General features: G+C 39.0%; 1 protein-coding gene across 4 annotated transcripts; it reads left to right on the top strand.

Moving 5' to 3' along the window:
• The first annotated feature begins 1,641 nt into the window (after window positions 1-1,641).
• USP44 (ubiquitin specific peptidase 44) lies at window positions 1,642-19,234 on the top strand. Of its 4 annotated transcripts, none has more exons than XM_083365986.1 (6): window positions 1,642-1,760; window positions 9,207-10,697; window positions 15,185-15,383; window positions 15,852-15,918; window positions 16,892-17,097; window positions 17,652-19,234. In XM_083365986.1, exons 2-6 carry the CDS (start codon window positions 9,282-9,284, stop codon window positions 17,852-17,854), a joined length of 2,091 nt encoding a protein of 696 aa, XP_083222112.1. In that variant the 5' UTR covers window positions 1,642-1,760; window positions 9,207-9,281; the 3' UTR covers window positions 17,855-19,234. The 4 variants fall into 4 exon arrangements, with proteins under 4 accessions (XP_083222112.1, XP_083222109.1, XP_083222110.1 ...); XM_083365983.1 differs by having other exon boundaries at window positions 15,810-15,918; XM_083365984.1 differs by having other exon boundaries at window positions 1,667-1,856; window positions 15,810-15,918.
• The last annotated feature ends 1,192 nt before the right edge of the window (window positions 19,235-20,426 follow it).

The raw sequence follows: 20,426 nt of genomic DNA, 5'->3' as shown, positions 1-20,426 counted from the left end.
CCCCCAACAATCTGGGTCCTTATTTTATTGACCTAGAAAGGATGGAAGACTGAGTAAACCTCAAGAAGGTCGGGATAGTAGTGGGCAGAGTTAGCCTGCAATACTGTATACTAACCACTGGACCATCAGGCTTAACATATGCTTAACACAGTGACCTAATTATGACTCTTTTTGCTAGAGCTCATCTTTCTGCACACCACAGCAGGGAAGATCAAACATAACATTAACCAGCTGCATGCCAGCTGTCAGTGCCACCACTATGCTACTACAGAATTTCAGCAACCAGAACCTGCTATTGTAGTTACAGAATCTGCTGCATCTTTTTGGTACCAGTCAGCCAGTAGGATGAGCTGGTTGTAAGGCAGTTGCCTTTACACAGAACGAAGTCATAACTTAACAGAACCCAGCCACACTTTACTGAATAAAGCACACTGGGCAGAATTCACACAAAACACTAAACCTTATACAGATAGTCCTTGAATTATGAAAAGTGAGCCCAAAATTTATGTTGCTAAACAAGGCAGTTGTTAAGTGAGTTTTCTCCCTTTCTTAGCATAGTTGTTCAGTGAATCATTGCAACTGTTGTTAAGTGGATCTGGCTTCCCCATTGACTTTTCTTGTCAAGTCACAAATAGAGATCATGACTCCATGACTCCATAAATATGCACCAGGTGCCAAGCATCAGAATTTTATTCACATGACTATGGAGTTGCTGCAATGATCAAAACTATGAAAAATGGTCATAGGTCACTTTTTTCAATGCGGTTGTAACTTTGAATGGTCACTAAACAAATGGTTTTAAGTACTGTGGTGCAGTGCTTTTTTTGTAAAAGAAAAAGGTGCCGGAACTCACACATGTCATACAACCCACCTTGCCTACCCTACAAGGTTCCATCCAAAAAAGGTGCCGGAACTCTGTTCTGAGCGTTCTATGAGAAAAAAAGCCCTGCTGTGGTGTATTATCTACAATATTTGGATTCACAAACCACACTTTTGAAGAGCAAACAACATTGTAACATACAGTATGTAAACTTACATTCTATAGACAGACAAATCCTTCATGGGAGCAAACCTTTCAGTCACACTGTCTGTATGGATTTGTCCCACTATCCCAACCTCTTCCCATTTACCCCAGATATTGTCTGATGATCTCCATCTTCTAAACGTTAAGTAGGCTCCACTTTATTTGGGCTGGCAAATTAGCTAAACCAGGCGCTAGCTTATTGAATAAACTGCTACATCATTCCTAACACTCCCCGCCCTCCACCGCCAAAATAAAGACTGTCACTGTGCTTATCAGCTAAAAAGGTTTTTAAAAAATGGCCGGTTAGTTTGCCATGCAGCTCATTTTCCAGTTCTCGATTGTGGTTCCGCCTCTGGTCCAGCGTGCTACACTATGTGAATCCTGGTAACTGATATGAGTAGAGTAAAACCATAGTTCAGGTAGCCAAGACTATCGCAGAGAGGAAACACGACTCGAGAGACGCGGAAAGCTCCTAGCGTGACAAGTGCACCAATAGCAATTCTGTCCACCTCCAGTGCACGCACGGCTAGCGCCACTCACACGAGGAATCCCCGCAGCAGAGGAGCTGCCCGAGGGAGCGCGGCCTGACGCGCCGAGGGGGCGGGGCTTGAGAACCCCAGAACCCGAGGTTCTTAAGATGGCGGCTCCTAGCGAGGGTTTTTGGCGAGAGCGGCGGTTGCGTGGAGGACCGAGAAGCTGAGTGGCTTCGGCCACCGACATGACTCGGGCCGGTCGGGTGAGAGCTGGCGGACTTTGGCGTGTCTCCGTTTTCCTGGCGGTAGCGGGGATCCCCCGTGGGGGCAGCCATGGTGGAAGCGGGGGCGGGAAGGAGGTAGGGGATGCCCGTTACTTCCCACTGACCTTTGGCCCTACCCATCTTTTGGGGCAGCCCGGTCCTGGTCCCAGAGCTCGGTGTCGACCTCCTCGAAGAAGCTGGGCGAGGAACTCCCTCTCCCGCCGGTCCGGGAAGCCGACTTCGCGTAAATGCAGTTTTGCCTCCGGGGTGTGGAGGAACAAGGCGAAATCTGGAAGCGCCACTACTGACTTGGGAAAAGAGCCCGGAATTTTGAGCGGGTTAATTTTTCTACCTGTCTTCTTCTAATCCACTCTCGTAATTCTCTTTTTTATTGTCGCTCTTTTCTCTCTCCTCCTCCTCCTTCCCCCCCCCCCGTCAGTAATACAGAGGTTTTGAACTTTATAGGCTAAAGCTGTTTTCAGCTACTGAAATGGTTGGCTAATAAGGAAGTGTTTAAAACTTTCTCGTGTGTTTATACATCGCGGTGTATTCTGGAAAGCCAGCAAATATGGAGTTTATTCAACAACCCATAGTGTAACAGGATGAATGGATCCAATCACGGTGTTACTCTTACTTTCATTTTAGGAGTTAGCTATATCTTACGAGAAAGAGAGAGAATGAAAGAAGGAAGAGTTATGAACCGATTAAGATTTCTGCCGGCAGAGTAATAGAAATACATTCTGGAGAAAGTAGTTGCTGCAGTTAAAATATGTTTGTACTGCTGGAAATGTCTAAAAATTAGTCTAGAAAGAGTTGTAATTGGATATTAAATTGGCTGCCTTTTTTCTGGAAACACTGTCTTCCTCATGAATCTTTGTTTTGAAAGTTGACATATTGATTAAGAGGAACTTCTGGCATTTATTTGATGGCTAACACAGATGAGATACAAGATTAATAGTCAATATATAGTGGAAAATAAAGGGAACATTCATTTTCCTGTTCTCAGTTAGGAGTATGTATCTAAATGCTGTGTTTTTATATATAATTTTCTGCAGATAACATTTATTAAAATGAGCAAACCTTACAAAAGATAAGATTTAAGATAAATAGACCAGTAGGATTTGATCATTTATTCTTAATATATCTCCTCCAGTAGCTGCTGTGAAGTAAAGTAAACTAACAAATCTGCTAACTGCTTGGTGTGTGGTTGCAATTAGATTGTCTCAGAAGCCCTAATAAGCAGGCATATACAATGAATGAAGGCTACTGCTAAGCTTGTAAACCGCCCTGAGTCTTCGGAGAAGGGCGGGATATAAATGGAATTAAAACAATAAAAAAAATTAAAAAATGAAATAAACAGTATATATTTAAAGTATCTCATTTCTAGAATTGGAATGCATTCTGTATTATCCAGCAAAATAGCAGGGCTGGGTAAATGGGGCCCGTACCTTCATGACAAAGCTGCTGCACCACAGGAAACTCCCAACAGCAGGACCCAAAGCTTCAGAGTCCTGGGAACCTCCAACAGTGCATCTCTAAGCCTCAGCATCCTGGGAAATGCTTCAGCCCAGTCCCAGATTTACCTATCCTTGCTACCTGCACTCCCAAGTCTCCTGCTGCCTCAGCTGACCTTTGATATCTTCTTGCTTCCACTGCTGATGAGGCATTCCCATCCTGGCCCTTCACAAAGAAACCATGTGAGCCATCTTCCCCATATCTCACTTAGGAAACCTCCATGCACAACCTCGGAAAGAAAGCCTTGAAGAGCCAGCAGTTGCCTCACAAAGGGCCAAACCCGGCAGGCTTTGTCAGCAGTGGGAGCAAGAAGACAGAAAAGCTCAGGGTAAGAGGCTGCAGAATATAGGAAGTCAAATGGCTAAAAGCAAGTACCCTGCAGTTGTAAGTGTGGGTGGGCTGCCAAGCGCCTGAATTCTGATCACGTGACCACAGGGCAAAAAGGTAGTAAGTCCTTTAGCTTCATAGCTTTGAATAGTAGCTGAACATGTGATCATACGTCAAGGACTTAATATACTTCTTATATTAAGAAATAGTTTTAATTCTTGGGAATAAAGTTTGTATGAAGTTTTATTGTGTACTACTGAAGCACCAGTATCAGCAGGCTTTGGGCAATCTTGATATTTGCAAAAGTAAAAAAACAAAAAACAGAATAGCTGAAAAAAAATGCTGAATAGCTGAATGATTTTGGGAAACTATGAGAAAGGATATAATGGGAAATTGGGCAGGTGGTATGGAATAAACTGGCTGAAATCTAAGCTGGACCACCTAAATGGTAATGTTTAATTGAGGTTCCAGTTCTCTTAGATTTCTCTATCATAGAAAGTGTGTTGGTCTGCAGTGTCCTTGCCACTGTGAACTGTAGGCAAAACATTTTTGTTCACTTTTGAGCATCTTCTCAAAAATCCCATCCCACATGATTGAGAAAGAAAATGTGCTAAGTTAAAAGTAGCGATACAGCTTTAGGAAATGTTAATATTTTGGTAGAAATAGAGGGTTGGATATATCTATGGTCATGATGGCCCCTCATATCACTCTGAGATCTCATATTACAATTTACGTATGTTTAATGATTGATGCTTTGCTTTTGAATAAATTGTAAAACTGACTTTTTGATTAAGAAGTCAACTTTATGATTTAATTAGTACACAACAATTAAAGAATCCACAGCTTGATGTACAAACTCTTACCAAAGTAGTCTTTTAATGAACATTGAAACACAATTTGTACTGACATGCTTCCCCATTAACGGACTGTTCTTATTACCTAAGAGAAGTTGTAACTGTGGCATTCAGATGACCTTAAAACAGGAAAATTCCAGTACAGATAGTTCTTACTGATTACAATAGGGACTGGTGTTAAATGCAACATCACATGACCTTATGACACTAGTTGGTTGCAGTTGTTAAATGAATTTAAATGGATTCTTGTTGGTTGTTAAGTGCAGTGTTACATGTCACAACTTGCTACTTCCTGCCAACTTCCCCATTGACTTTCCTCATCAGAAACCAACTGTAAATGGTGATCATGTGATCATGGGATGCTGCATCTATTATCAATGGTTCCCAAGCATCTGAATAACAATGATGCGATAGCTACAACTTTGAAGTCCAGTTATAAATCTCTGTTTTCATAAGTTCAAATGGTCACTGAATGAATAGTCAGTAAGGAAGGACTAGTAAAGGTAAAGGTTTCCCCCCACATGTGTGCTAGTCGTTTCCGGCTAGGGGCCGGTGCTCACCTCCGTTTCAAAGCCGAAGAGCCAGCGCTTGTCCGAGGACGTCTCCATGGTCATGTGGCCGGCATGACTAGACGCCAAAAGCTCACGGAACGCTGTTACCACTGTAGTGGTCCCTATTTTTTTACTTGCATTTTTACGTGCTTTCAAACTGCTAGGTTGGCAGAAGCTGGGACGAGTAACAGGCGCTCACTCTGTTACGCGGCACTCGGGATTTGACCTGCCAAACTGCCGACCTTCTGATCGACAAGCTCAGCACCCTAACCCACTGAGCCACCGCGTCCCTAAGGAATGACTACCTATATGTAAATTTGGATAACAGTGGACTGTTGACCTTGAAAGAAATTTTAGTTACAGTCTTGAATCTATTCAGTATGTATCTCTGCATCTGCAAAAATATTGTGGCATAGAAGGAATATACAGTATTCACTGGGCTACAATTATTCATTTTTTTTCACGGATTCCCCTACCCAATGCATATATCTTCTTTTTAGCTTTTTTCTTATAACAGTCCTGTATGGAATGTCAAATTAAGGAAGTTGGCTCAGATTCATCCAGTGATCTTCCTGATAGGCTAGAATTTGAATCCAAATTTCAGTCTAGCTATAACTGTTGAGCATATTTTGGGATGAATGACCTGCCCCAAATCTATACCCAAGCAGGTCTGATCTAATCATTGAAAGACTTCTTGGTGGCCTATACCTCATTTAATAACACTGTGTTTATTAACTGGGTTACTGTTGTAACTGAAGTTCACCTGCTCATGATGCATCTGTCCACTGAGGGATAGGAAAGAAAAATATCTATTTGGAAGAATTTTACAGAAATTATCAAGCATTTCTGAATTGCTTTAAAGAGAGAATGAAGGTTGGGTCACAAGAATGGATGGGCTATGGAGAACTGTTTGATTGTTTGCTTTTTATCTGTTAAAAGATATTAAGTTTTCAGCGTTGCATGTAGGCTCATTGCTTGAATGAGGCTGAAGTTACATACTTATTTACACATACTTCTTATTTAGACAAATCCCCTATGCTGCATCTCTTTCTGATAGCTATACACAGTACAACAAACAGCATATATATAATAAAGAACAAACTAGTAAATTTTTTTCTGGCATTTTGTTCTTGTAATTGTTGCAGTCTTTTATATGTTAGCTTTATTAACTACCAGTGATCAAGAAGGTACTCGACTAGCTTGTTAGCCATTTAATTGGTAAAATGATTTTTAACATAGAAGTGATATGAAACAAATACTGATTAATATTGATAACAGTTACAGCATCTGATAGATAACTGATAATGAGTTTAGAATCTGTTTTACTACTATAAAATATTTTTAGATTATGAATCTAATCATGTTGGTACACTGATTGCATTTTTGTTAAATAAAGACTTAAGAACGAGTACGTATTTCTACTTAAATTTTTTTTATTATTTTTAAAAATCATTTAATTGGAAGACCTTCCCTACAATTAAATTGAAATATTTAAGGTTCTAACTAGCATATTAAAGTTTCACATGTCCTGAACAAGGCAGTAAGTTGGCTTTGATTATAGCTCTAGAGCAGACGTGTCAAACTCGTGATGTCACGTGATGTTGCGCAACGTATCGGAGCTTTTTTGCCATTGCCGGCAATGGGGTGGGTGTGGTTTCCCAATGATGCATCCAGGCCGTGGCCTGGCAGTTTGACACCCCTGCTCTAGAGTTTATGGTATTGTTAGTTGTATTGCAAGAAATAAAGTGTCCTATTATCATTATTTGTCAGCAGACCATCTTCAACACTTAGTTGCCTCTTGTACCAAATACCTCTTTATGTAACAAATATCTTTAAACATAGAAAAAAAGCTAGATTAAGTATTTAAATTAATGAATCCTTATCACTTCACCTTCCTGAAATTATCCTGTAATATACAGGTATTCCTTAACTTACAACAGTTCATCCAGTGACTGTTCAAAGTTACAACGGCACTGAAAAAAGTGTCTTACGATTGTTTTTCACACTTAAGTATTCCCATGATCTTATGTTCAAAATTCAAATGCTTGAAAACTGACTCATATTTCTGACGATTGCAGTGTCCCTGGGTCATGTGATCTCCTTTTGCGACTTTCTGACAAGCAAAGTCATGGGGAAGCCAGATTTGCTTAACAACTGGGTTATCAACTTATCAACTGCAATGATTCATTTAACAAATGTGGCAAGAAAGGTCATAAAATGGGGCAAAACTCACTTAACAAATGTCTTAACGGAAATTTTGGGTTCAATTGTGGTCGTAAGTTGAGGACTACCTATATCATTTTCTTCCTTTTTGTAAATTATATACTGCAAGATATGAGATTGTTTTTGAACTCATGGGTTATATAAATAGATAGACAGATAGATAGAACATGAAGGATCCTTGGCTAACAAATAACAGAAGGTTGTTTTTTCTAGCTGTAGGAACCTTTGTATAAATCAGAGGTCCCCAGCCTTTTGGGCACCAGGGACCGGTTCCGTGGAGGGAGGTTTTTCTGTGGACTGGAGGGGGCATGGTTTCATGTCGTCTTCGTCTCAATCCTGCCAAGACTGAGTGGCTGTGCATATCGGCATCTTGGGTCAACCATACTATTCCATCTCTAACGATGGGGGGTGAGGTGTTACCCCCCGTTGATAGGGCTCGCAACTTGGGCGTCCTCCTGGATTCATGACTCAATTTTGAAGACCATATAGGAGCCGTGACCAGGGGGGCTTTTGCCCAGGTTCGCCTGGTGCGCCAGTTGCGACCCTATCTGGACCGAGATGCCCTACGCACAGTCACTCATGCGCTCGTGACCTCCCGTTTAGACTACTGCAACGCTTTCTACATGGGGCTGCCCTTGAGGACCACTCGGAGGCTTCAGCTGGTGCAGAATGCGGCCGCGCGAGTTGTGATGGGGGTTTCCCGATACTCCCATGTAACACCTCTACTCCGCGAGCTGCATTGGCTTCCGGTTGCCCTCCAGGTGAGATTCAAGGTGCTGGTGATGACCTATAAAGCCCTAAATGGCTTGGGTCCGGGATATCTGAGGGAACACCTGCTGCCGGCATCAAGTTCCCTTCGTCCAGTGCGCTCCCACAGGGAGGGTCTTCTCAGGGTGCCACCGGTAAGAGATTGCCGGCGGGTAGCACCCAGGGATAGGGCCTTCTCAGTGGGGGCGCCTGCCCTTTGGAACCAGCTGCCAGTGGAGCTGAGGACTGCCCCCAACCTCCGTTCATTCCGCCGGGGCCTGAAGACCTGGCTCTTCGAGCTCTCTGGCCCAGGCTGAGGATTAATTTTATTTTAACTGGGGTTTTATTTATGTAGGGACAAATATAATTTTTTTTAAAATTTGTTTTTAACTTTTGTATCTTGGTTTTTTAATCACCCTGTAAACCGCCCTGAGTCCTTCGGGAAAGGGCGGTATATAAATGTAATAAAATAAATAAATAAATAAAATAAATGTACTGCCTGCATCTCGTGGATGGGGCTTTACTTGTTTGTGCAGCCTGGTTGTTGGCGTGCCGCGGCCCAGTACTGGTCCACAGACCGGGGTTTGGGGACCCCTGGTATAAATGATTTAAAGTAGTTTCTATGGTTGTGGCAGTTTATACTGAAAAGCTATGAAGACAAATAAAAGAGAACAGAGTTGCCTTATTGTCATTTTTCTTTTCAAATTTTTCCCCCTCTTTATAATCTTTCACCTGTTCTCTCTCTCTCTCTCTCTCTCTCTCTCTCTGTGTGTGTGTGTGTGTGTGTGTGTGTGTGTCTGTCTCTGTCTCTGTCTCTGTCTCTGTCTCTGTGATACGTTAAACTAAGATCCCTAGGGCCTAATGGCTAAAAATTGGGCCACAGTATGTCAGTCATTATAAATATACATTGTGTGTTGTCTTTTCTTTAAACACAGTTCTAAATGGAGTTGATTTTAGTTATTGTGATTTAAATCTCTGTGTGGGACAAAGAGTGCTGTTTTCACCTCGGACCATTTTCAGAATGGACAGAACAGCATCAAAATAATTTTTTGAACATGAAACAGTACATCAAATTCGAATGTTTTTACATAGCTTCCTAGAGACAATTATGATTATATATACATATATCTTACTTTCATTGTGTTATTGATGTAAGAGTCTTAATCATTTCATTTTTTGTGGCATGATACTAAAAGCATAATGAAATCTATTTTTCCCCTTATTTTCAGGTGAAAATGCAAAACCTAAGAAACTGTTGGGCTGATGAATTTCTATAGTATATTCTCAACTTTGTGAGATTGACAATGGATAAATGTAAGCATGTAGGCCGACTGCGGCTTGCCCAGGACCATTCAATTGTGAATCCTCACAAATGGCATTGTATGGTATGCAATACTACAGAATCTGTATGGGCCTGTCTCAGTTGCTCTCATGTTGCTTGTGGAAGATATATTGAAGAACATGCACTAAAGCACTTTCAGGAAAGCAATCATCCAGTAGCATTGGAAGTAAATGAGCTGTACATTTTTTGCTACCTTTGTGATGATTATGTTCTTAATGATAATGCAACTGGTGACATAAAACTTTTACGAAGTATATTAAGTGCAATCAAGAGCCAGAATTATGATTGTACTACTCGGAGTGGTAGGATTTTGCGATCTATGGGCATAAGTGATGATCTTTCACATAATAATGCTCGAGCTTTGCTTCGAAGTCAAGACCGTATGTTCACAGCCCTCTGGCACAGGAGGCATGCATTAATGGGCAAAGTATTTAGAACTTGGTTTGAACTAACACCAACTGGGAAAAGGATTTTAGAAGAAGATAAGCTGTGTGAACAGGCAGAAGAAAGACGAGTCAATGCTAGGAAGAAAAGAGAAGAGCGGAAACGTCAATTGAAGGAGGAAATGGAAAAAATACCACCAAGGAAAAGCTTTCGCTTGCAAAAACAAAACGAAGAATCTTCAGTCTGTGCACTAAAAATGCCACAAAATTTGGGCTCTGATATAGAGCTGAAAGTAACAGCTACCTCAGATGATGCAAAGTTAAAAAAAATTAATGACTCTCCAGCCAAACGAAGATCTACTATGACTCCTGGTGTGACAGGACTACGAAACTTGGGAAATACTTGCTATATGAACTCTATTCTTCAGGTATTGAGTCATTTGTTCATATTTAGGGAATGTTTTTTAAAGCTTGATTTAAACCAAACACAAGAGTTGTTAGCAATTGGAGCCAGTGGCAGAACAAGATCATCTACAAAGCAGCCTCTATCTGCTAGCTTTGATGTTCAAGAACACAAAACCTTGGTTAAGCACGAGACATTTTCCACGAGGCGATTTAGTACATCATCAGGTTTAAGTGGTGGTGGATCAAGTAATAGAAATATGGAACTTATTCAGCCCAAGGAACCAAGTTCAAAGTACATTTCTCTTTGTCATGAATTACATACTTTGTTTCAAGTTATGTGGTCTGGCAAGTGGGCATTGGTGTCTCCTTTTGCCATGCTCCATTCTGTGTGGAGACTAATCCCAGCCTTCCATGGTTATGCCCAACAAGATGCTCAGGAATTTCTTTGTGAACTTTTGGATAAAGTCCAACAAGAATTGGAGACAGTTAGAGCAAAAAGCCCGACCCTCATTCCAGCTTCTCAAAGGAAACTCATTAAAAAAGTTTTGAATGTGGTCAACACTATTTTTCATGGACAGCTTTTAAGTCAGGTAAATACTTTAGAATAAGATTATTCAGTGAATGAGTGATGGAAAATTCAATGTAGTATAAGATTGCAGGCTCAGCTTCCTTACTGTCTTATATTAAATCAGAATCCAACTTAGTACTGAATTTTGAGTAAGCAATATTTTGTACTGTTTCAAGCAGGCTTTAGTCCCTGCCTGCTATATCACATTTCTTAAATTAAGAATTCTCTTGTTTCTTACAGTTCTGCCAGCATATTATGATTGTGTAAAGTCATAGTTACACAGACTTCGTACACAAGCAGAATGTGTTTAAAAAGTACAAGGACAAAGATTTTAAGTTCATCTTTTTATGGCCTTCACTGTTTGAAGGCTTTTCTGCTCTTATAGTTATATTTAATAACAGAACTTAATTTTAATTTTATTTACATTTCACAGGGATTCCCTGTAGATGAATCTTTAGAACTACAAGTAGTTTATGACAATTGACCCCAAAATTTATGTTACTAAATGAAACTGTTGTTAAGTGAATTTTGCCCCATTTTACAACCTTTCTAGCCACCATTGTTAAATGAATCACTGCAGTTGTTAAATTAGTAACACGATTGTTAAATGAATCTGGCTTCCCCATTGACTTTGCTTGTCAGAAGTTTGCAAAAGGTGATCACATCACCCCAGGACATTGCAACTCTCATAAATATGAGTCAGTTGCCAAGTGTCTGAAGTTTGATCACGTGACCGTGGGGATGCTACAATGGTCATAAGCCATTGTAACTTTGAATGGTCAGTAAATGAAATTTTGGAAGTTGAGGACTACCTGTATTTTAACAAGTAGAAAAAATACTTGTTCTTTAGTAAAGATCTTGAGGTAATTTCAAAAGTAAAATAAAGTAAAATTCAGTAGAACAAGTAAAAATAAGCAACAGCATTTCCATAATTTAAGAGCTTGGTTAAATGAAAAATTACTTCCATTTAGCCGCAGAATGGGTATTTAATCCTGTTAGAACTGTGTTTGTCTATGATGGTACCACCTTTTCCAATTAAACAACTTTAGCTTACTTAGCTTAGCTTAGCTTACCTTAAGCTTTTGTGAGCTGTAGCTCACATCGGATGAAAGCTGCTCACTTGCATCTGATGAAGTAAATTGCAGTTCACAAACATGTACACATTTTAATAAAAAATGTGTTAATTAAAAAAAGGTTCTAATGGAATCGTCCTGAATTTTTTTTAGCAATGGTATAAGTATGAGGCTGTTGTATTTTTTCTTACTTTTTATGTAATGTAACAATGTACATTTAAACAATGTGCTCCTTTGAATCTGTTTCTAAAATCTATCTTGTCAAGCTCCCGGCACTTTGATTCACAATTCAGTTACTCCAAACGATCTCTACTACAGATCTCTGCTCTGGAATTCCATCAACTGCTCTGGAATTCCAATTCGGATAACTTGTTAGAACATCCTCCGTTATCCAAGTATATTTTACTCCTGAGTGTCATTAATGCTTTGTGTGCATGTAATTTATCCTTATTTGTTTGTTAGTCTGTTAGATCTAATTAGATTGATTAAATTGTTATCCCATGGCAATTATTTTTATAAATGACTCAAGGCAGAAAATATATATAATACTCCTTCCTCCTCCTATTTTCTCCATAACACTCCTGTGAGGTGGGTTGGACAGAGAGAGAATAATGCCTTATTGTGGTAGCTATCATTGGATAATTATTTTGTGGTTGGAAAGTTTGCTTTTAAAGGATCTGCACTATGTCTGCTCCTCATGAGGGAAGACTTCATTTCATACTCAGGTGACAAATTCTCTGAGGTGAGCATGGGTCTTCATTTACATACTCCTTGAGTCCATAAACATGAGTTCTACAATTGTAAAAATCCCTCACTGTTGATCTGCAAGCAGTCTGTGGTCATGATGTGCAAATTCTGAGATATTTACAAGTGTTTGAAAAATAGTATAGTCCACTGAAGGCTGATGGTATGTTTACACAAATTTGGAAACAAGGGCATTTGATGACATGTGTATGGAGATTCCCTCAGATATTTCCAAGTAACAGCATATGCTGATGAGCCGCCCATCTCTGTTGTTTTGTCATACAAGAAGGACCCTGGGATCATGGATGAAGAGAATCACAAATCAAAACTATAACTCTTCACATTTGTAAAGACAAGATAGCTTATGTGTTAAGCAAAGTTGCAGTTTTAGTTGGTAATCTGCTTAGGCTAAATTGTTGAAATCATTTCTAAAATCAGTGGTTAAAGCTAGGATTTTTCAATATGAGCTTGAAATTAGATTGTTCAGCCTCACTTTGCATGCCTTGAATTTTTTTTACTTGAAGGGAGAAGAGAAATAATTCATAATATTTATTATAGTAAGTATATTTAAATTGTAGCAACATTCTTTATGTTTCCTATAAGATTTTAGTTGTATACTGTACTTCAGAGAAGAAATATATAAGAGTATTGAGATAAAAAATGGACCCTGTGCTTTGGATCCTGCTTCATCAATCATTAGTAAAAAATCCTTTTCTGGGCTTGCATATCTCAGGGAAATATGTGATGAAAGGGAACCAACATGTGATTATACTTTCCATAAGATCTCTTGCATGCCACTATTTCCAAGCCATGAGTCTACCATGCAGGCTTAGGAAGAGAATAATGTTAAGGAGCTGCCAGTAGGTAGAATAAAGTACCCACGCTGGATCTAAAGCAATTTGTTCTCTTTAGATCCAAATATTTACACTGTAAGGGATGCAGTGGCTCAGTGGGTTAGGACGCTGAGCTTGTCGATCAGAAGGTCAGCAGTTTGGCGGGTCGAATCCCGAGTGCCACGTAACAGAGTGAGCGCCTGTTACTCGTCCCAGCTTCTGCCAACCTAGCAGTTCGAAAGCACGTAAAAATGCAAGTAGAAAAATAGGGACCACTGCGGTGGGAAGGTAACAGCGTTCCGTGCGCCTTTGGCGTCTAGTCATGCCGGCCACATGACCACGGAGACGTCCTCGGACAAGCGCTGGCTTTTCGGCTTTGAAACGGAGATGAGCACCGGCCCCTAGAGTCGGAAATGACTAGCATGCATGTGCGGGGGAACCTTTACCTTTACCTATTTACACTGTACAGACATCCAAATAGGTCAGAATGTACTGTATTCTTTGTCATCTTAATTTCAATTAATTTATTCTTCATTGGTCTTTCCTGTATATTTATGCACACTATAGCGTTTATTTAGAGATTAAAGCTTTTAAATCAATAAGCCTTTGGGGCTAAAAAAAGCGTTTTGTTTTGTACAAATTTCCTACAGTGAAATACAATTAGATATTGTATGCAGCCCATTCATTCATCCATCCATCCATAATATCTTTACTGTAACTTTTCTGGGCTTGTATGAATTGGGAACTTAGTGAAATGTGCCAATCCAAATATACTTTGCTTATTTGAAGACTCCCAGATCTGACTGGTGTCAACTTTTAAAATGAGCATGGCTGCAGCCATTTTCCCTACTCACTTTCAGTTGACAGATAGCACGGAGGGAGGGGGGTTTACCAGGTGTTTCGCTAGACTAGACAGATTTTCTCCCATGGGAACCAAGGTCATTGGCTGCTCCCGGGACTGTAGGCTGGATGTTTCGTGGAAAGCCCGCCAAGATGTATTGGGGAACATAGTAGCTTGCATAGCTTTAAGCGTGGAGTTTCACTTTTGATATGCCAATACTTTGTATCAATAAACATGCTCTTTGAGGAACTTGCAAGCCTCGGAGTTCTGCCTTATTTGTCTCTGTCTGTCGGAACCATGACAACTGGGCTTTTTCTACAAAGTTTTAATAATTTTAAGATATACACTTGTATGACATCATATGATTTCTTCTATAAAACTGTACTTTGCTATAATATAATTAACCCTTCCCTTACAAAGATAAACTATCTTGAGGGAAAAGCTAGTCATATCTTCCAATTTTGACTTAATCTAGCCTCCAAAAGAGGCACCAGGGCTTATTTTCAGGGGATGTCTTACCTGCTTACCTTAAGATTGCCACGGCGAGGCCTCCCATGCCCTGACATCTGTTGTGCTGCCTGAGTTCTGGGGCTGCTCGCAGCAGGAAGCCACATGATGTGTTTTGCTGGTGTCGCTGCTCATGGCAGGAAGCCACATGGCACATCGCGCCGGTGCCACTGTTCGCGGCAGGAGGCTATGTGGCATGATGCGCCACATGCAGCCGGCCGCAAGCGGCCATAGAACTCGGACAGTAGTGCAACAGGTGTTGGGGCATGGGAGGCCTGGCTACAGCAGTCCTAAGGTAAGTGGGTCCAGGGTGCATGGGGCAGCTCTACTCCCCTAGCTTGAATTTTACGTGTGTGGCTTGCCCCAAAGCTAGGGTTTATTTTGGGTGTAGGGCTTATAAGGCGCAGATGTAAAAAAAAAACAAGCTAGGGCTTATTTTTGGATAGATCTTATGTTTGGGGAAACATGATAGAACTGGAAATTCAAATTAACTGATGGTTTGTATTGACAGGTAACATGCCTTGCGTGTGACAACAAATCAAATACTGTAGAGCCTTTCTGGGACTTGTCATTGGAATTTCCTGAAAGATACCACTGCAATGGGAGAGAGACAACCTGTCAGTATCCATGCTTGTTGACAGAGATGTTGGCCAAATTTACAGAAACTGAAGCTTTAGAAGGGAAGATATATGCCTGTAACCAGTGCAACAGTGAGTAAAGACTGTATGTACTCAGGGATCTGATTTTCATATATGATGTTAACTAACTAGTAGGGTTATTTTAAAAAATTGTTGCCTATGTAAAATATTTCACAGAATGTGAAACAAACTTTGTGCTTACATCATTAGCACAAGTGGCTATTACATTTTGCATGTTTACCAGTGAATGTATACTGCAATCTAAATTGTATGTTGACTGTTCTACCAATCAAAAAGTATTTTTATGATAGTTCTAAAGTGATTACTTCTTTCTAATTTAACTTGGTATCCACAAAATTTCTGTTACTGTATTTTGGAATAGTTCTAGAATGCCTCATTTGTATTTTTATCATGTATCTAATGCACATATTAAAGGGTATTAATCTAATTTTATGATGTGATCTGCTATAAATTAGAGGGAGGCTATTTTTCTTACAGCAAAACGAAGAAAATTTTCTTCTAAACCTGTTCTACTCACAGAGGCACAGAAGCAGCTTCTGGTGTGCCATTTACCTCAGATTCTGCGGTTACACCTTAAGCGATTCAGGTAACGTAAATTGTATTTGTGAGGTTTATTTATTTATTTTTACTTTTTTCAATGAAGTATTTCTTCTTTAATGGTCATTAAGCCACATTCTCTATATGGCATCCCCATTGCTATAATGTCTTTAGGAAAGTAATTAAGAAATGTAATAATTATTACAGCTGATATAAAGTACTTTAAACATTTTACCCATTCCAAAACAAGTAGATTTACGAGAGAAAGCAAAATTGTCAATTGGACTTAAGTGAAGGCTTTCCATAAAGTTTGAAGATGAGAGGAATACTATGCGAGTCATTGGGAGCTTCATTGGGAGCGCCCTGGAGGTGGAAACCTTATACAGGTAGTTCTTGTTTAGCAACCAGAATTGGGGCTGGCATCTCAGTCATTAAGCAAAGCAGTTGTTTGAGTGAAACCACAAGCTTATGAACTTATTTCAGCTTTGCTTTATTGAAGGTTACAAATGGAAGAATTGGTTGTGAAGTTGTTTTCATCGCTGTTATAATGATAAAGGCTCACTCACCAAGGCAGTAATTAAACAAGGACTACTTGTAAGAGTAGTGAATCAGAAACTCAATATATAGAAATTTGACTAAAAATAAAGTCCAGCAGATCTTTTATGCTTAAATTACAAGGTATTTTAAATATGAAATTTCTTAAATGTAAGAACATTTTGAAGATGAACTCAACTTAAGTAGCAACATTGTGGAGAATGTTAGTAGAGATCTTCAAACAGAGGCTAGTTAGCTATTTTACAGCTGTCTAGTTCTGATTTTCCTGCATTGAACAGACGATATGATGATTACCCAGTTTGGATTCATTGCTATGATTCTGAACAAAAGTCATACTCCTTCCTGTAGTACACATACTATTGGACTACTATGTTATTTAGTAGTAAGTTAATTTATAAAAACGAAATAAGTAACAAATTCTTTCAAAATATGAACAAGGAAAAAAAGTTTCATTTTCCCTCCTGTAGATGGTCAGGACGTAATCATCGTGAGAAGATTGGTGTGCATGTCAACTTTGATGAGATACTAAACATGGAACCCTATTGTTGCAGAAAATCTCTAAAATCCCTTATGGCAGATTACTTTATCTATGATTTGTCTGCTGTTGTGATGCATCATGGGAAAGGATTTGGTTCAGGACACTACACTGCCTATTGCTATAATTCAGATGGAGGTAATTCATATGGAAATGCAGATTACTGGGTTTATGAGAAATGCAATTGATAAGGTTATGGCAATTTTTGGAGATATTTTTATGTTATAAGCAATGTTTACATTCTTGAGATTTATAATCTGGAAATCTAGAAAAATTATAGCATATGACATTGAAAGATCAGTCTCTTAGCTGAACTACCACGCATGAAATCCCTTTTTCCCCTGGATATTAGAAACTGTTTCGTATAATTATTTCAGATACAGCTGTTTTTGTATTGGAGAACTTTGAAAGGTAGGGGTGTGTGTGTGTGTGTGTACATTGCACTAGGAATGTTGCCTCTACAAATCACTACACAGCATAAGTGAATGATTTGGTTGTGGCTTTCATGTGGAAGTGATTGGTTACTATGGGAGCGCAGTGCTGCTTTACTTAAATCTTTGGTCTGGTTCAGCATAATGTTAGTTATATACTTAATAAACTATAGATTCTTAAATTATAAAAATATCAATCTTGTGCCTTTAGAAGAAAACATCGATGTTATCATTTTTATTATTTTTTCATTGTTGTTCTAGGGTTCTGGGTACACTGCAATGATTCCAAGCTCACCATGTGCACTATGGAGGAAGTATGCAAGGCCCAGGCATATATTTTGTTTTATACCCAACGAGTTACTTTAATGAATGGACATTGGAGAATGTCAAGTCTTGACTCACCATCTGGAAAACAGGCGAATACTGAAGAAGTTAATGGCACCAATGCGAAAAGTAACAGCTAATTCAAAGCCAAATTGCTATGTACAGGATAAGTCTGAATTGTCACTTGCGCATGTATTTAGGCAAGTAAGCACAATAACGTACTAAATCTGCTTTTTGGAGCCAAACCCTATTACGTGTTCAGATCTTTTATACCTTTTAAACTCATTCATGACAGTAACTTCCCAGGTTGTTAGAGAAAATCTTCTATCTGAATCTTTAAATTTTACCTCAAGCTGTTTTTCAGCATTTTAGTATTTTGAAGTAGGAAACGTTAGATGAGGAATATGGGTGGGCAAACTCTAGACTATTTTTAAATTAAAAGCTGTGTTTTATACTACTACTAGCAGTACTGTGGATCTTGTCTGCAGGAATCTGTTGCTTTCATAATTAAAAGATATGGTGGTAACAAATGCGTTTTAAATTTTCTTCTGGCCATTTAAAATGTTCTTTCTTCTGTAACCAAAGAGTTCAAGTAGTACAATACTTCTCACATATTATTAAAGCACTAAATCACTAGAAAGATCAGTAAGAACATTAGAATATTATCATTTCCCTAGCCTATTTATTGCTTCACTCCAGGAATACTGAACTAAATGGAAACCTGTGAGGACGGTGTAAATGGCAATAGTAATTGCAAAAAAACAGAGCTCGTAGGTTTTTTGCCACTTATGATCTGGATTTGAAGTTCTTAAAAGAGTCCCATTCCACACACACACCCGTCAGCATGATTGCATTTGGGACACCCAGCAACTGGCAGTCATTTGTGGCTGTAATTTATGATGTTTGTTCCCAGAAACTTATGTTTTACTGGATCTGTAAAAAATGCCCATTGTGGACAATTAGTTTGCTTAACAACCATGGTAATTTGCTTAATGATCATCTCAAAGAATGTAAAATCTGGTCTGTTGTGTGATGACCTGCTTAATGACCAGCACAACTTAATACTTTAATTCCAAGGTCAGCTATGATCATACGTTGAGGAATAACTACTCTGATCTGTGACTTGCCATAGTAAGATCCATGGAAGATAATAACTCTACTTTTGTTTTTTGCTGTAACACTTGGAAACATGGTTGGGTTTTTTTAGTAAGGTTTTACAGTACAGATGTGTCGATCAGGTTATCAACATAGCATAGAGTAATTTTCCTAAATGCTATTTACAGTTTCTATTGGAAAACAAAACTCAGAATATTGCTCTGTACATATTAATGAATTTTTAGCCTAGGGTGTTCCCTCCCATCTAAATTTAAAGCCCTTTGTGTTCAATTTTCTTTGGAGTGCTTCAATTTCAGTTGCTCCTTTATGTTCCTTTATCCAATGCAAAATTGCAGCATAGGCTAGCTTTGGCAATTAAGAGGGTCGTTCTGAGCAAATTGGAGGGAAAATTAGGTTATGTCTAGATTGCAGTACTGTTCCTTGTTCATACTACTGCAACAATGATGCTCAAATTAAAATTCTCCAGAACATAAAAAAACAACCAAAATTGCCTTTAACTTTTTGTCCTGTTCTAAATATGAAGTTATCTGAACTACAGTTCTCTCAAATTGTGGAATTCAAAAATTTTTCTCCATGGTTTGGAGAAACCGTTCTCATCTTTTGCGAAGTATCCTATGCAAAAAAATTCTTAATGGCAAGGAAGGCTGCTAATAACCATACATTCGCATACAGGAACATTCACTTGGGAAATAAGCACTCGAGCCTTCTCACCATTTCTTCTGAAAACAGGTTTGCAAAAATGACTTTAGGTATAGCTTGATTTACATAATAAATCTATTTTAATTCTTCGTAGGAAACTTAAGAATCAAGTTAGCACTCTCGAATAATTGATTTCTTGCCACAGAATAGATCCACAGAAAGCCAAACCCAGGAAGTGTAATACAGAGGGTCTTTGTCCAAGTTACAGTAATAATTACATTGAATCTCACTCTTAGATTAAAATATTCACTTTGGATATCTTGTAGTGGTTTAATTATGTCTTCCTCTGCAATGTCTCATGCTAATGGCTATTGTTTGCAAGGCAAGCCTACTCAAGCAGATTCCCTTTTCCATGTATTATTTTCTGCATCACGCGGGGTAGCAAAAGATATAATAATTCAGTCTTCAGAACACAATGGTTCAAGTGAAAGACACATGGTAGAGCAAGCCAAGTTATTTGCAGGCAGATAACATTATTAGAGGGCAAAAATTCTGTTTTTACCACTTTAAAAGATACACAAGATTATCTGTAAATAAAATAATGTGAAAGAGGAACAGAACAGAAATAGAAAATATGAAAAAGGATTTAGTAAGAAATTAAAAGGACTGAGGAAAATCTCAATAGGAATAATACAATGAGCTTAAAAGACAAATTACAATACATCGGATTTCACTTCCACCCATGCTGAACTTATATTCTGTGACACAGATTTAATCTTTTAAAAGAAGCCCTAGTCCAGGGGTGTCAAACTGCCAGCCCACAGGCTGGACGCAATGTCAAAACAGTCCTGATTCGTTGCGCAACATCACGGGTTTGACATGTCTGCCCTAGTTAGTATCTGTCTGTACAATCAGTTCAGGTAGTTCTTTTTAACTTGCGCTTTAACATTTAGGTTA

The sequence above is a fragment of the Vipera ursinii genome (genome assembly GCF_947247035.1).
Source record: "Vipera ursinii genome assembly, chromosome: 6".
Taxonomy (NCBI): Eukaryota; Metazoa; Chordata; class Lepidosauria; order Squamata; family Viperidae; genus Vipera; species Vipera ursinii.
The sequence above is the reverse complement of the archived record's forward strand: the minus strand, read 5'-3'. Positions and strand labels throughout refer to the sequence as shown.

What these genes read in the sequence shown, in the direction of transcription:
- USP44 (XM_083365983.1), top strand. Translation starts at nt 9,282, where the DNA reads ATGGATAAATGTAAGCATGTAGGCCGACTGCGGCTTGCCCAGGACCAT. An exon ending in ATGGACAGCTTTTAAGTCAG is followed by an intron (nt 10,698 to 15,184) that starts GTAAATACTTTA and finishes TTGTATTGACAG; the next exon opens with GTAACATGCCTTGCGTGTGA. An exon ending in TGCCTGTAACCAGTGCAACA is followed by an intron (nt 15,384 to 15,809) that starts GTGAGTAAAGAC and finishes TTTTTCTTACAG; the next exon opens with CAAAACGAAGAAAATTTTCT.